The 17,001-nt window shown below is 45.7% G+C and overlaps 1 protein-coding gene across 1 annotated transcript in view; it reads left to right on the top strand.

Moving 5' to 3' along the window:
• Positions 1–16,785, top strand: part of KCNB1 (potassium voltage-gated channel subfamily B member 1) — a 125,128-nt gene extending 108,343 nt beyond the window's left edge. Inside the window, exon 2 of the mRNA XM_086761071.1 lies at positions 13,330–16,785. Within this exon, the coding sequence (XP_086617197.1) occupies positions 13,330–15,351 (2,022 nt within the window). The 3' untranslated portion in view covers positions 15,352–16,785. The remainder of the gene's footprint in view (positions 1–13,329) is intronic.
• The last annotated feature ends 216 nt before the right edge of the window (positions 16,786–17,001 follow it).

Here is a 17,001-nt window from a genome sequence, read left to right as displayed (position 1 = left end):
CCAACTACTCTATAATCTGATTAAAAAGTTTCTGCCCAGAAGACAGTAGAAATCTCACATCAAAGATTTGAATCTCATTAAACCTTCCTAGCAAAACTCTGCAGAGAACAAGCTGATCCTCTGGAATATGGCAGGGAGCAATATATAAGGTGTGAAATTAAGAAAATAATTGTTTTCTGTAAGGCATTTTTAGCCCTGCGCTTTCTTCTTCGTGGTTACCTAGCCGGACAGGGTGAAGTTGAACAGCATGGGACAGGAGCTCAGGATTCACCACTTCCTTTTTTTCTCTTGTGCTTTCAGTGACCTCTCACTGAAAGTTACCGTTTGGGCATTTCCAATCCAGGTGGAAACCCTTCTGGCTGTAGTTTTCATGCAAATTACACAACTGCATCTTGCTACCCGTAAATTAATCCATAGCAAAAGTTCGGACCAGAGCACAATTGCTGCTGTTTTACAGAACTGAAGCCAGTTTTTGGTGTGTGTAGGGATGCTGGGGTGCTGCCACAGGTCCCCAGCTCTGCAGCAAGCAAGAATCCCAGGCACCAGGATTCTTGAAACCTGGCTGGGAATGTTTTATTTCCGGCCTATTTCTATCTACCACTGAAATAAAAATCCAATTGCTATAGGATTTTAATTTTTTTTAAAGTATGTGTCTGAAATAATCAAAGGGGCTTTTCATGTGATGGGGTGTGCAAAGAAGCTCTCAAGGTCAAACCCAAAACAGCCTAATGACTCTGGGACTGGAATCTGACCTCCAGTAGCTGCAATGAGCCAGGAGAAGATGAGCAGTTCAGGAACCAGAAAATGAAGCTTTTGAAGCCAATAATACGCTCTGGCAGCGAGCAATCAATTGACAGAGAAATGAGAGAGAGGAAAAAAAAAAAAGGCTGACCATTCAGCCAGGCTGCAGGAAGGGCAGCGCCATAAAGCAGGACTGTCTCATACGCAGAGCGGCACCTTTTTTCCTTCCCCTCTCTTTTCCAGGGAGAGTGGCCATGGGAACAGACACGCTTTGTGCCCTCTGAAGGGGACACAGGAGAGAGCAGCCTGACCCCACCTGCAGCAGGTTAATTGGGACACACAGCTCCGGTACTGCTACCCTGAGGATGCTTTTTCCTCTCTGAGAAGCAAAGGGGAACAGTAAGGCAATACTGGCTCCTCCGATGAGCCGGGCCCTTTGGGGCTGCCTTGGGAATTGCCAGCTCATTCCACATAATGCACGGAGAGCCCTCAGCCGCCGGGGACTCTCATTCACATCTGTCTGTGCCAGACTTCAACCGTTGAAAGGTTATTCCCACTTATTTCACTGGCATGCTGAGGGGGGTTTTCCCTTAGTATTTTGCCTTCTTTAAACCACTCCCAGTTTAGGCTGGATTGTTTTTCCCACTCAGCAGTGGGTTTCTCCCTGTGCCAGGCTTCCTCTGTGTCTCGTTTCCAAATGTGCTGAGCAACTTCTCACCAGACCAGGTCCAGCAGCTTGTGTTGGGCAGCAGATGATGGTCGCAAGTGTTGTCAATAAGAGATGCCGGTATTGCATGCATTTAAAAGCCATGTTTTAATGCTTAGAGAGGAACTGGCATCTTTTGCAAATCTTGCTCTGTTGGGGATTTTTGGCATTTTGTGTTGCACTCACGATGAGGCCAAATGGTGGCCCAGAAATAGGCACCCATTTCTGCAGATGTGCGGAGCACCGGGAGAGCCCGGGATCAGCTCTTGCAGCAGAGAGGCCGTGGGGTAAAGCCCCCAGTTCAGCAATCAGCATTTTGTGGTACCACGAGCAATTTCCCTGCCTTGTTCAGGACCCAGTCAACATCTGGCCTTCCTGGGGGGCAAGCAAGCGGACGTGGAAAGGGTTAAGCGCTGCCCTCGGGAAGGTGGATCTTACCAGTTTGTCTTGATGGAGGAGCAGAGAGCTGAAGCTCTGCCAGAGCTCATTAGGGATAATGCAACCTGATCGGAGACAGAGCTTTATCCAGCAGCTAAAGGAACCCACAGGGTGGCTTTCGTCTGACCTTGCGCCGGATTGCAGGGCCTCTCCGTGGGCACAGCCCCTGCAGATCCCTCTCTCTTCCCAAAGGAAGTTCTTGCGGACGGAAGGACGGATGCCTCTTCAGCAGGGACCATGCACTCAGCAGTTCGCTGTGTCACAGCCCACGCGTATGTAGAGGGACGGGGTATTTTCTGCTGGCCAAGCAGAGCCTTAATGGAAATATCCAAACCACACTAGGGCTGCTTCCCTGCAGTGACTCGGGAGCCACAGCAGGACAAGTCAAGCGTTCAAGAGGAAAACAGTGGGCCCGGCTGAGGGCTGAACTGCAATGAAATTTCAGCACAGAAACACGAAAAACAAGTGACCTGGCCCTAGTCCACACGCAGTATGTGTTTTGCAAACCCCAAAGCTGCCGTGCTCACAGTCTCCTCGATGTGCGAGATAACGGGACCACATGCCTGCCAGAAAATCCCGAGTTTCCCAGGACATCAAAACTGCGCGTTTCCCTGGAATGACAAGTTCTATCTTTGGCAAACGAAACTCAGGCTCTTTAATGCGCTTCTCCCCCAACGCGCCATGTTAGCGTGTGTTTGTTTAGCAAACAGTTACTAGGAGGCCTCAGTAGGATTTAAAAAAAAGTGATGCTGGGTATTATTATTCATGGATGGAGGTGGAGAGGAGAAAGAAAAACAGTGCTAATGTAGCCAACAAGTTCAAGTAAGGTTCAACTTTGCTATTCCAAAATCTGCTGCTATGATAATGAGACAGTCAAATCAGCTCAAATTAAGAGCTCAGGAAGGCTCAGCCTTTCAAAGAAGTACATTCGTGACAAGATTAATTTCTGCCAGCCAGTATATAGCGTGCCATCATCCTATATTAACATAGAAACCCTAAATTAAAAAAAAAAAAAGCCACAAGTGAAAAATGCACTAAAAGTGTATCATCTCCCTTAATCGTCACTGCTGGTCTTTGCTATTCTGCATGGGGATTAAAATAGGATGTGCCACCTGGGACTGTTCTGCTGCCATTTACAGGAAACTTGGCCTCCTCTCCTCCCCTCTCTTCAGTAAACATTCACTAAAAGGCAGCACACCTACATTTTTCAAACCCTACTTTTATTAGGGTAAAGGGCAACAAAATCAGTAAAAGAGCCACTAAAAAAAACAAAACCCCCCAAGAAACAGTATAAAAACCAGCTCTGCTCCCTATCCAAATGGACAAAGTAGCTTTTTTTTTCTTTTTTCTACATTTTTTTTCCTTTTTTTTTTTCTTCTTTCTGTTCAGCTCTGGTTTTCTGCAATCCCCTGGGCATTGCAAAAGACATGGTAAAGAAAAAGTAAGTTCTTCTAAATGTACTTCTTGGGTACCAGGGTAGCATCAATGAGTCTCTGCTGCTTGTGACCACTCTGGGAGGGTGACAGCAGTGGGGTAATCTCGGAGGTCTGTGCTGAGGAGGGGATGAGCGACAGAACGGACTGCGATGCGTGATGTGTATCTTGTCGCTGGTCTGCCTGCGCAGTGTCTGTTGGGAGCATGGTGGGATGCAGCAACATAGGAGAGGCGATTGTAAAGGATTTCAAATCTATCAGAAGGCCAAGGTCTATGCGGAGTCGGTGCTTATTTCTTGTGCTTTCGAAAGGCTGACTGTTGTGTCAGTGTCCAGAAGTCAGTAAGTGTTCCCAGGTTGCTAGCTGGCATTTCAAAGAGTTTGAGCTTTTTCTGAGCTCAGTAGAGACTTTTAAAAAGAATTTAAAAAAAAACCCAACAACCTCCCAATACAAAAAAAAAAAAAAAGAACAAAGAACCAAGTATACATCTCCCCCTTTCAGTTTCAGCCTTTATATTTATAGCTAGAATGCATCAAAATTGTCTTACTGAGCTGAGATCAAGCTCTCCTGTGGAAATGCTGATGTATAGCTGCTTTTTCTTTTGTGTTCAAACAGATTTTGTATCTACTGTCTCTGCTTACTGCTTGCTATGGCCTCACACTAATATGAATGGTTAATTGCTGAGGATTAGCTTGTAGCTGCTTTTGTACATGGTTTGTATACAGCTGTTGCTGTTTATTAAATATGTGATATCTAATCCAGTGTTTAGTGCTTACAAACGGAAGAACCATCTGTGCTTGAGATTAAAACACATTCAAACACTCCATTCAGTTTGTGCCAAAGCCCTCACCAAGGGCCCTGAGCTCCGCTGTAGTTAGAGAAAAGCCAGAGACCCAGGCTTGGGAGGAGTGGACCCATGTGTGGACGTGTCCGTGCGTCAAAGCCCTTCTGTCTGACACAAGGTCTGCCTACCGAACACGAAGAGAAGTGGGGGTGTGATGGAGAGCAGAGAGGTCGATCAGGAAAACAAGAGGTTTTAGCAGAATAAAGGGCTAAGAACTAGGAAGGTGCTGAGAGCTTGGATGGATCCTGCAGAGACGTTTTCCACCACCTGTGGGCTCCATACATCTCTTTTGCAAAAAAAGAGGTGCTAATACTCAATTTCCTTGCAGGCTACTTGCAAGAAATAAACAATTAACTGCTGTAATCCCTTGTGTGAGCCCAAGGCTTTCTCATCAATGCAGGATATGCCCCCAAAGCTCCTCTTACATCAGGCTGTGAGTGCATGGGCAACGCTGCGCAGCCCAGACAAAGGCTGGGTTACGGGAGGATTTGTCTCCCTGAAGGAGTACGTCTCCCCCAGCTTGTCAGGCAGTGGAAGTGCCTCAGTATAAATGTGCTCTTATTCCAAGTGCCTCTGAAACCCGCTGGAGAAGCCTGCCATGACCCGCAGAAGGAGCCCAGGTGCAGCGGTCCCGATAAGGTGAAATCAGCCCTGGGGAGCAGCCTCCTGAAACGCTGGGGCACTGGGTGACAGGGCCCTGCTAGCGTCAGACAGTGAACAGGTAGAGAATATTGCCACTGCCCTTCTGTCCATGGGGATTTACTGTTCCTGCAGGCTTTCCTGTCTCTTCATAATTTCATTTGTGTGGCTGATGCTGGTAACCAGATTTGCCACTTCTCCTGACATGTTTCTGGAAAAAAATGTTAAAGAGGTCACCATTTTTGCAAACAAAACATCATTTGAGCTCTGTTCTTATTTCCTCGCTATGTGGCAAACCCGGAATGGTATCAATGACTAGGTAAATCTCCCTGCAGCAAAACTAATTATACCTTTTGGTGAGAAAGTGGCAGTGGAACTGGTTTAGTCTTCCACAAAATCCCACACTATAATAGGCAGGACTAATGTGCCTCAGAGTTGAAAAGAATTAATATCAATTATGCTCATGCATATTCATGAGAGGAAGACTGGTTTAGCAATCAAGCTAATAGTTTTTGCTTAATTACATTTAGTTGATTTCATGCTATCTTGGCACATTCCTGATTGAATTTAGCCATTATTTAAAAAGCCTCCCACAACTACTCCAGCAAACACCAACACTTTAAGCTCAGCGTCCCCTGTAAATAGCGTCTGAGGCTGAGCAGGCTGCTCGGGACGGTGGGAGTTGATCACGAGCATTTTCTCTCCCTGGTGCAGGGTAAAATCAGAAAAGCATCTTGAAGAGCAGTTCCCAAGTGTTCACCAGTGCTGAGGGTTAAGGCATTAATTTTTAATTTTTTTTTTTTATTTTTCTGAATCCAAACTATTGTCTACCTGAACACAAGACAGATAGCAGGAAGATGGGAGATGAAGCTGAGAGGGGAGCACCAAGCTGGAGGGAGGGATGGTTTTGTCTGGGTAGGTGGTCTGTAGTCTGACCCTGATAAGAGCTAATGACTTGCTGTGGTGCAGAGGGTTGAAGGAGCAGCTGGGGTGTTCTGTGCGTTGTGTCAGGGTGGGGTTCACCATTAGAGTCTGTCTCTTTAGTTGCCTTTTTAAAGAAAGATCAGGCTGTGCAATACCGCACTGCCTTTCCCCACTTCTGTGCTCTGAGACCAATGTTTTGCGCAGTGCAGCAGCTGGGAATGCACGAGCAAGATGAAGATGTAGTGGGCTGGGAAGGATGATGGCAGACGGGCGCTCATGAGGGAGACCCTGGGGTCAGCCTGGCAGGGAGATGGGGAGACCAGGTGCTGCCATGGCTGGAGCCTTCCTTGGGAGCACGCATCGCCTTCTGAGGCACGAGGCCGGAGCAGAGCATGCTGCTATGGCTTGAGGATGACAGGAAGGTTTGTCTATGTGGACGTGTAGTGAGGACATGGATACGGTTTGGGTCGGTCTGGTGCTGTCAGGGCTGGATCTCTTGCAGTAGTGCTGGCTGCTGGGGTTGCAGTCTTCCTGGGCAGAAGGCAAGGCCAGGAGAAAAATGGGAAACTTGAGCTTCCATGTGACATACGTTTGTTTTCTTTTTTGATTTCCCCATGCTAGCAGCAGCAGAAGTAGGACAGATGCTCCCCTCTCATCCTCTCCTGAGCACCATCACTGCACTGATGTCTAATGGCAGTGTGCGCATTTGAAGTTTGCCTTTTCAGTATTTTCATTCGTTTATCATTTTCTTCTCCAGCACACCGTTTGCATCTGGGCTTTACTCAGAAGGAAGAGTGACACCATTTATCATTTAATGGGGCTTGATAGCTCTCTGACAACTAAACATGTTCTTAACAGCATTAAGGAATTTACAGGCAGCTATGCCTGAAGGCTACTTTTCTGCCCACTTCAGCTTAGTCAGCAGCAGTTGTAGCTGCAGCTCTCTGGGTGCCTGTAGGCAGACGAAGCATTGATATATAATCATCAGAAGTATTGTATCCCTTTTTAAACCAGACTTACTCCCTCCACAGATAAAATTATTACAGCTGTAATTGTAATCAAATAATTAACCATTATTCAATCTGGGCTTTTGCAGGCAATGTCAAAATTAGGATCTCATGTATTTCCAAAGCAAAATATAAATGGTTTTATCTTGATTTTGTTTTTATGGATTTTATACTATGCAGTAATGCTTACGGAAGAGCATAGAAGTTGGCATTCTCATGGATTGGACACAGTCACTGGGCACACCGCAGGGATGCGAATGAGCTGGTGCGTGCAGGGTCCTACCCCTCCAGAGCTCAGATCTCCTACTGCAAACAAGTCTCAAGGACCCCTCTGGGGTAGAATGCAGAAGTGGCATGTAAAGTGCGAGACCAGGGAAAACTCTTCAGCATGGGTTTATACACCACAGGCATCAGTGGGACTTAAGGGTTTGGGAGACTGAAGGTCCCCATGAAGAAGCAGATTGAAGGTTCTCTTTATTTCCCTTGCAACTCTGTCCTCAAGTTTGGCCTCAACTCCTTGTCATGATCCAAGAGGGAAGTATTACCTTTTATTATGGCCTCAGCATTTTCAAGAAAAAACATCCTGCAAGCCCAGTGGTCAGAAACATGACCTCAGAAGTGACCATGTTCTGTGAACTTTTTCAGTTAATGGATGAACAGGCATTTTCTAGTGACGAGATGTTTCCTAAAACAAGTCCCTGTCAATAAATACCATAGACATGTATAGCTGCTGTGAGCAGGAGACGTTATTCCCATGCGGAACGAAGCAGGGAGGAAATTAAGGAACTCTCCATCTGTTTCTGCATTGTGCAGCACGTGGGATATTGTTCAAAATACACTGTGCTCATGCTTTCTCAGAGCCTAGGGAGACAGGGGCTGGCACAGGCATGGCAGGATGGAGCTGGACAGTCTGACTGAAAATATATTGTTTGCTTGGGGAAGTAGGGGGGGGCTGCAGGAAAAATCCCTTAGTAAATGGAGCATATGAATGAAACCTGGTCCTGATGCCAAGTTTATTCTGCAGGCCTTGATGGAGCTAAAAAAGCGCATTAGACAAAACCATTATTGAACTTCTTGATTACATAACCATTTCCTCATCGTATTTCCAAGAATACTGAATCTATATTCAAACACCCTCCTACTCTCTCCCACACGCCACCCCTTCTCCCTGCTATATCAGCTTCATTACTGAGTATGAAGACAGAAAAAGTATAGGGTATGTTGCCATGAGCAGATAGATCTCAGATGCTTACACTGAGATTTTAGAGCCATCTATGGGATTTTGTCAGCCAATTCTCATTGATTTTAACGGCCTTGAAAGTCTCCGGTCTTAAGCCTTGACCTTAGTTAGGGTCTTTAGCAGTGCAAAGAGCAGATAATCAAGCGATAAATATCACCAAACCTAAATGCTGGGTTAGTCCCTGCCCTGTGCTGCCTGGGGGGTGGCATGCACAACTTCACGGCCCACAAACTGCTGCTACCACAAGCTCAAGAGAGAAGGGAAATTTCTGGAGGGATGGGCTGCTTTGTGGGAGCCCTCTTCCCCACCAGCACAAAGGATGTGTCCCTGGGGCCACTCTACCCAGCAGGCAGGACCAGGCCCAGTGCAGGTAGGTATCTCCTGAGAGGTCCCCTGCCTAGTTTTTTTGGGGGGGCAGGTGGGGATTAATGGCTTGCAAGCATGGCACATCCTCAGGAAGCAGCAGTTGCACGCAGACTGGCTACGCTCACTCACGTAATCAGCTTGCTTGTCTCGTTTGCGTGTGCAATAACCAGCACGTATGTACAACCACACTAATCACTGTGCGGCAACTGCTTTAAATTCATCCAAAACCTTGCCCTGCCTGTCCTTAGGCTATTTAGCTTTCACAAAGGAACTGTAGCAGCAATCCAGAGATTCACTCAATAAATAGCGTTGTGAAACAGTCAATTTAGCGGAGAAGTTTTTTTTTTCTGGAATCCTGCCCATACACACTAAGACTTGCACTGCAGGCCAGTGCTGCCGTTAGGAGCCCATCCAATACTCACTGCAAGTCACCTAGAAATGTGCCTGATGGGGAATTTCACAATTTGTGGTGTGTTGCTACAGGTGAAATGTAGGAGTAAATACAGAAGCAAAGAGGATGGGAACTACACAGCTTCTCTCACGCAATCTGTTGGCGGAAATGTTCTGAAAGTTGTGTGGTGAAAAACTAGTCCTAAACCCTGCCAGCTTTATGAGGAGTTAAGGAGTGTCTGTGATCCTCTGTTGTGGAGACCTGCCCCGTAAGACCTGGCCTGTCAGGGCTCCTGTTACAGGCTTCAGTGGAGCCCATGCAAGGACGGTGGAGAACAGCTCTCATGGTTGTGGCACCAGAAGTACGTGGATTCCCTCACCTGCTTCTGCCACCAACGTGGCCAGTCTTCAGGCCAGCCATTTCACTCTTGTGCCTCCAAATCTTTTTCCTGTGCCTCCAAATTTTAGGCCACAAGCTTTTCCATTGTTTTAGGTGTATGTTTTATAGGACCTGCTGCAGACATCAGGCATCCAACTCAGCAGCTCTGGATGTGCTTGCAGTGATACTGGAGGTGCCTTCCCCAGCCTCCATAACAAGTCACCGTATGCCAGATAAGCCAGCTGCGAGACCTAGGAGGGGGTACAGTTAGCTCCATCAGTAGGAATATGCACATTTCAGCAGCACTCACAAAATCTACGCTGAACTTTCCCCTCCCTGTTCTTTCTGCAAGTCCAAGCCTGCACTCTAGGGACCTCTCGGTGCTCGAGCCTGTTCAGCCTCAGCTCTTTGACTGCCAGTACAAAAGTCTTCACCAGCACAAGGCCACGTTGCGTGTTTGCTAAGGAATAATGAATACTAGTGCTGCAGCAGGAGGAGGCCCTTTCCCCATGCTTGCTTCCATTTTTGCAGCAGCTAGCAGCAAATACAGCAGCAAGGTTTTGGGTCGGTGCTCTGGAGCAGGGACAATGGGGACTTTTTTCCAGTGACCGCTTGCCTAAGCAGCTGGAGCCTCATTCACTGCAGACGGATCGTTCCTGCTTAAGCCCAGATTTGTCCTGTTGGCTTTTCTTGTTAAAGAGATGTGAACCTGGAAGAGGAAAGGCAGGAGGAAAGGCCAGGAATCGAGTTAAAAGGCTGCCTGACGCACAAAGCATCTCCAGAGGCATTCTTGGTGGTATAAATGCCTTTCCTTCAGGCACTCATCCTTCAGTGATGAGATGTCTCTCATCACTGACAGTGGGAAATATGAAAGCCGCCAAGCTAGAGGTTCAGTATGGCCAAGATAGGAAACCTCATTAGGCAGACAGATGGTGATTTCTATAACCTGAATTCCCAATACATTGAGATTGAGTCCTGTGCCACTGAATGCAGCGCTCATGCCTGACAGCAGCAGCTGGAGCCAGTTTTTTGTGGACAACTGCTCCCTGAGTGGTCGGATGGTGGATGCTAGCAGGACGAGGGTATGCTTTAGAGAAGGAAAAGGATCCTCTAAACCCCACTGGAGATATTTAATCTCACAGTTTTTGTAATTTCCAACTGAAAAGTACTTTGAATACCTGAGGACAGTTAACTCATATTTAGAAGTTTTTCTTAGCGTGATAAGATTCCCAAAGATGTATGATTGCAGTCGATCAATAAGGGGGAAAATCTGTATCTTAGGAGCACAAGTGACATCTTGCTACAACTTATGGGAGAAATGATAAATGCCTGTCTCTGTTTATTGCTTAGCTCTATGGCTAAATCTGCTAAGCCAAAAACAAATTTTACCCTCAGATCTCCTAGTTTTCAAATTTATGTTCATCTGGCATTACCTTGATCTTCAAAGCAGGAAGGTATATCAAAGGAAACAGAAGGTTTGACACCAATTACTGCTGCTGCATGCCATCCACTGAATAAAGATGGAGTGTTAATATTTACACTGAAAGTGAAGGAGATAAAACACACTAGGTACATCTAAGTTAAAATAAATAAGCCTTTCTGAGTATAGTGGGCAGAGACAAAATGAAGCAAAAAATTTGAAATTGCCATTGAAAACAACCCAAACACCTTCAGAAATGTTGGCTTGTAAACAAAGAAACGACAGCAGAAACACTAGAAGAGCCTTCTGGGAAAGCAGATCTGGCTCCCTGTTTCTTGGGGTTCTCCCCACTTTACCATGAGGCACTTGAGTTATACTTTATTCTATTGAGTTTGAAGCCATCAGTTCAAGCACTTTTCCCTGTATCTCTCTCTGCTTCTCTTCATCCTGGAGCTTCCTTGGTTCATTGACCTGCAAAGGCTCTCGACAAGGTGAACCTCCCATTGCACAAGTTGTTGTGGAGTTGTTCGTATTTCAGCAGCAAATTTACGGAAGAAGGAAGGCAGCGAGGAGGAGGGTAAAGGTTTGCTAGCACTGCGAGGGTGCACAGCACAGCTAACCACAAACATTCTTTTAGGTGACCTGTTTAAAAAGGAAAAGGAATCTTCCCAGTGTTTTTCCTGGTAACAAGTTAGTAACTGAAAAAAGCTATTCTAAAATTCCTGGTACTGGAGCATTCCATAGGGCCCATTTACACCATTCACTTCTTCCATTTAATCCAATTTAGATAATGAAACCAGAGTGTTTAATGGAGCTAATTTTTGTTTCTAGTCAATTCTCCTTCTTCAGATTGAATTACTAGGTCTGCAGTGTCATGTAGAAATCAAAGTTATATGGTACATTTTAGTGAGTTAAAAGGTAAACGATTTTATTGCATTGCTTTGGAAGGGATTTTCTTAACAGCAAGTGGATTTTAAAACACTTGTTGAAATCAGAATTTCAAATTTGAAACTCTTGCCTTAAATTTGGATTTTTTTGAAGGTATATGGGCTTTTCTTCTAAAGCTATAGCTTAAGCTATATGAGTTTAATTCAAGTGAAGCTTCTGGCCTTTGAAGACCATTTCTGCCTTTCAGCTTTGGAGAAGAGATGAGGCTGTCCTCAAGAAGACCACAGTGTTTCTGAACCATGCTGGATCTGCATGTTTATCCTACAGCAGCAAGGCTGTTCCCCTGTAGTGGCTGACGGTTTAGGGATAAATGTTCAGAAGTCTGATATTTCCTGATGGTCAGGATGTCTGTGCTGGGCCTGGCTGAAGAGAAATCTTGCAAGGATTTCTTTCTCCAGTGCCCCAGGTGGTAACTGGATATTCTGCTGTTGTGAGGCTGGCTGAGAAAGGTCACTGTGAGGAAACCTAAAATCCAGTTACATGGGCAAGGAAGGAGTACGTCATTTGCAATTCATGGTGCAGAACTCTCGTCATACATTTTATAACTCATGGCTTAATACTGTGTACCTAGCCATCACGCACATACGTTGCAATTGATTTCATGCTGCTTTTCTATCAAGCAGGAGAAAAGCGAGCATAAGGGACCAGCTTACACTGAAATAAATACTTAAAACATTAGTCACGTATACATGTGTTCTGAAATCATTGTTGGGTTTTGGCAGTATTCTAAGGAATTAGATATATTCCTACCCAATTAACAAACTAGAGAAAGAATTCACCATAAGAAAAGAAACACTCTTCAAATTGTCTGTCGGCTCTAAAACCTCCCTAAAATGACTTTAAAAGAGAATATAATTAGGGAAACTGGAAAGTATAGCATAGTCTATATAGTATTTATATAGTCTGTATGAAACAGGTATGGAAGGATAGCCTGCTCACACTAGCTGAAAGCTGCAAACGCACTAATCCAGCACATCACGCTTGCCGGCTCTGCACAGAGCCGATGGCCCAGGACCTGATTGGATTTATGGGGGTTTTTAGAGAGGCTGCTCACTACAAACCCTTCTCCTCTCATTGCACTCAGAAAACCAGCCCAAGAGCTGGTTTCTGGTAATAGATGAGCTCTCCAGTGGCTGGACCTGCCCTGCCTTGGCTGTCTCAGTGTTGTGCAGTTTGGTTTGCCTGGATGAGCTCTTTCCCTGGCAGTGATGAAGAGCTAGGATGGTCAGTTGGTCGCTTGCAGAGTAGCCCAGAGCTCAAAATGTTTTAGAAAGCTTGGTAAAGTTTTCGTGTATTTCACAACCATCAAGTTTCAAATGAGAGATGAGTAACTTTAAAAGAGTGTATTACTTGTGTGCTTATATGTAGTAGGACTGTAGACATGTGTCTGTAGTTAGCCGTAGACACCCAGAACTACAGATGTAACTGTGCATTAAATGGAGGACATCGCTCTGATCGAATCTTGCATTCACAACTGCATTCCTTCTTGCTTAAATTTCAGAGCCTGTTGTCCAGATGGGTTTTGTTGGTCACCTAATTAGTAGTTAATCAAAAGCTCCTGCTGTGAACTGCTTCACAGCCCTCCTGGCATCCTAGCTGCTTGGTACGCATTCCTTGACTACACAGAGATGGAGGCACAGGAGTTGAAGTAGATGCTTTATTTCCTGTATGAATCTGACACAACTAAAGCAGCTTCTAAAATAAAAACACCTGAGGATGCATTGGTTGTCTGACTTCTGTGTGCTAATAGCAAAATCAGTCTTGAAATGTGTAGGTGGCAATACAGCCATGCGTTAATGGCAATGATCGTCATATATTCTGAGATGAACTCACTGTTTTCTCTTTCCTTTCCAGATTTTGGCAATCATTTCCATCATGTTTATTGTACTATCTACAATTGCCTTGTCCCTTAACACACTTCCTGAACTACAAGGCATGGATGAATTTGGGCAGACCACAGATAATCCCCAACTTGCCCACGTGGAAGCGGTGTGCATTGCATGGTTTACAATGGAATACCTCTTGCGGTTCCTATCCTCGCCTAAGAAATGGAAATTTTTCAAAGGCCCGCTGAATGCTATTGATTTGCTAGCTATCTTGCCGTACTATGTCACTATCTTCCTCACAGAATCCAATAAAAGTGTACTTCAGTTCCAAAATGTACGACGAGTGGTCCAAATATTTCGGATTATGAGGATACTCCGGATTCTAAAGCTCGCCCGGCACTCAACGGGTTTACAGTCCTTGGGGTTTACACTGAGGAGGAGTTACAATGAGCTTGGATTACTCATCTTGTTTTTGGCCATGGGCATTATGATCTTTTCCAGTTTAGTGTTTTTTGCAGAAAAGGATGAGGATGATACAAAATTCAAGAGCATCCCAGCTTCTTTCTGGTGGGCAACAATCACCATGACAACAGTAGGCTACGGAGACATCTACCCCAAAACACTTTTAGGTAAAATAGTAGGAGGACTGTGCTGCATTGCTGGAGTGCTGGTGATTGCTCTTCCCATCCCAATTATTGTCAATAACTTCTCTGAGTTCTACAAAGAGCAGAAGAGGCAGGAGAAAGCCATTAAGCGCAGGGAAGCTCTTGAAAGAGCAAAAAGGAACGGCAGTATTGTCTCCATGAACATGAAGGATGCATTTGCCCGCAGTATAGAACTCATGGACATTGTGGTTGAAAAGAATGGAGAAAGTATAGCCAAAAAGGATAAAGTTCAGGACAATCATTTATCTCCCAGCAAATGGAAATGGACCAAGAGAACGCTCTCTGAAACTAGTTCTAGTAAATCTTTTGAAACTAAGGAACAAGGATCTCCAGAAAAAGCCAGGTCATCTTCAAGTCCCCAGCACCTGAATGTCCAACAGCTAGAGGACATGTACAACAAAATGGCAAAAACTCAGTCCCAGCCAAACCTGAATACTAAAGAGTCGAGTCAACCGGGAAAGCAAAAGGAAGAACTAGAAATGGAAACCCTTCCTGGCCCTATGGTGCCCTTGCTGACGACTCGCGCTGATGGGATCATTGACATGAGGAGCATGTCCAGCATCGACAGCTTCATAAGTTGTGCAGCAGAGTTCCCTGACTCCGGGAGGTTTTCCCACAGCCCTCTGGCTACCCTTCCCTGCAAAGGTGGCATTAATGTGATTCAGGAGCAGAGCAGGCCAGAGGGGAGCGGTGCCAGATTTGTGGAAATGAACCCAAGCTCTGAAGGCAGCCATCGTTCTGCTTTTTTCATAGAAAGTCCCAAAAGCTCCATAAAGGCCAGTAACCCTTTAAAACTAAGATCTCTGAAAGTCAACTTCATGGAAGAGGACACCAGCACATTAGTACCAGCATCAAATGTACTGAGAATATATCCAGACACTCTCAAGAGCCGGGGAGCTGCTGCTGCTGTCACAGATACTTCCTTACTCTCTGACAGATCGCTCATGAGCCCAGAAACCTCGATCTACACAACTGCGAGTGCGAGAACACCCCCAAAGTCACCAGAGACACAGACAGCCATAGCTTTCAACTTCCATGATGCTGGTATACACAAATATATAGATGCTGACACTGATGATGAGGGTCAGCTGCTTTATGATTCAAGTCCGCCCGGAAATGTGAGTCCTAAGTACAATGTTACAAACAGTGGCTATCTAAAGCAAAAGGACAATGTTTATAGAACAGAGAAGAACCATCTAGAAGCTGCTGCTTTACCCACCTCCCCTAAGCTGATAGGGCAAAACTGCATTTACTCTATGGAAGGTATCACTGGAAGAACCCAGGGCAATCAGGAGACTGTCAGACTAGAAAATCACATTTCCCCAGAAGTCCATGTATTACCAGGCAGCGGAGGACATGCTAACACACATGATCAAAGCATCTGAGATGGGCTCCAAAAGAACTTACTGAAAGTTTAAAGGAATGTCTTTACAGTCAACACACAAAAAAAAAAGAGCTTCTGCATGGCATGAACTTGGCTGAAACAAGCCACCTGTTTCTAAAAGTCTGGGGGATGTCTAGTGTGGGTTTGTGAAAATGTCCTTCTCTGAAACAACTCTAAAGACATTGCCCACATCAGTCAAAAATAAGGATTGCAAATCATGATCACACATTGATCTCCTTTCATGTTGTCCAGTGAAGCCAATGTGACCAAATATCCATCCATTCCCCTTGAACGCTAGAGCTCCTTTTGGAAATATTAACATCTGATTTGCATTAGTTCCATAAAGGATGCCAAGGCAGCCAGATTTGAACTCTGGAATAAATTGCTGGGGTTGGTATAAAGCTATCAAAAACACAATGCTCACTGCTTCAGGGCAGCTGTTCTCCAGCTACAGCTTTCTCTGATGGATATTATGTCTAAAGGTAACAGGGAACACTTGCATTATTGGAAAATCCAAGCGAAAATAATTTAAAACAAATAACAATCTAGAGAAACCAATTATTAAAATGCTCTGTGTGTGTTTAACAATGCGATCTCCTGTAGGACCTGACGTTTTCTTTTGAAATATCAGCAGGGTGAGTTGCACCACTTGTATCTAATTCCAAACATCCCCTAGAACATAGCGAAACTTGCACTTACCCTCTGCTAAAAATCGATACCTGCCCCAGGGCCAGCGCGTGGCCCCCAGGGGACCCACAGCCCACGTTGGGAAGGTGTGAAGGAGCCATGCAGAAGCAGGAATCTCCGGAGGCATCGCAGCCAGACCCCCTTCCCAGTGCCGGGGAGCGTAGGGCTGGAAGGAGAGCTCAGCTCTCGCCCTACGCCTCTGAGGAAGGGAGATGCTCGCTGCCCTGCCCCGCGGGGATGGCCGAGCGCGGGGCTGCGGTGCGGACGCTGCGGCTGGCCCCCGCGGTACGTGCCGGGGGTACCGGGACGGCTCCCCGGGCCTCCCCTTCCCGCCCGCACGCGCTGACTTGAGGCGTCAGCCAAAGTCTCGCCCTTGGCATAGGAGAGGAACCGGTCGGTCTGAAGCTTTTTGCGCCCGAGCGGCGCAGTGAAAGATATGCAAGCGTTACATAAATATGCAAAAAGAGGGATTCGTTAGCAACCCGCCCCGGGCCTGGCTGTGCTCTCCTTCGCGAGGAGGTCGGGCAGGAGAGGCTCCTGCAGAGCTGCGGTGCAAAGCAGCTGTGAGAGACAGGAGAATCAGGCCTGACATTTTAATAACATCCAGTCATTTTTAAATGAAACAAGAAAAAAAAAGAAAAAAAAAAAAGATCTGACCATTTTAAATGAACAGAACTAGCAGCCACCAGCCTAGGTTTTTAAAATATTATTGTTTCAATAAAGTTATGTCAAATTGTGTAGGAAATAATTTGTCTTTGGTTTTTAATCTCGGGGGGGAAAAGCACTTTACGTTGACTTTCTGTTGTTGTTGTTGCGATGCTGGAGTAGGATAGCAGAGTGTAACAATCAAGCACTTTAACCAAGCACTATTTTAATTTGTGCCTCCTGTCGTGACTGTGATTTGTTACACGCCTGTAGCAAGTCACAACCTGTCCTGTGATAACTGTGATGGTAACCTTTTATG

Source organism: Chlamydotis macqueenii, chromosome 16 (assembly GCF_036417535.1).
Source record: "Chlamydotis macqueenii isolate bChlMac1 chromosome 16, bChlMac1.mat, whole genome shotgun sequence".
Taxonomy (NCBI): Eukaryota; Metazoa; Chordata; class Aves; order Otidiformes; family Otididae; genus Chlamydotis; species Chlamydotis macqueenii.
The sequence above is the reverse complement of the archived record's forward strand: the minus strand, read 5'-3'. Positions and strand labels throughout refer to the sequence as shown.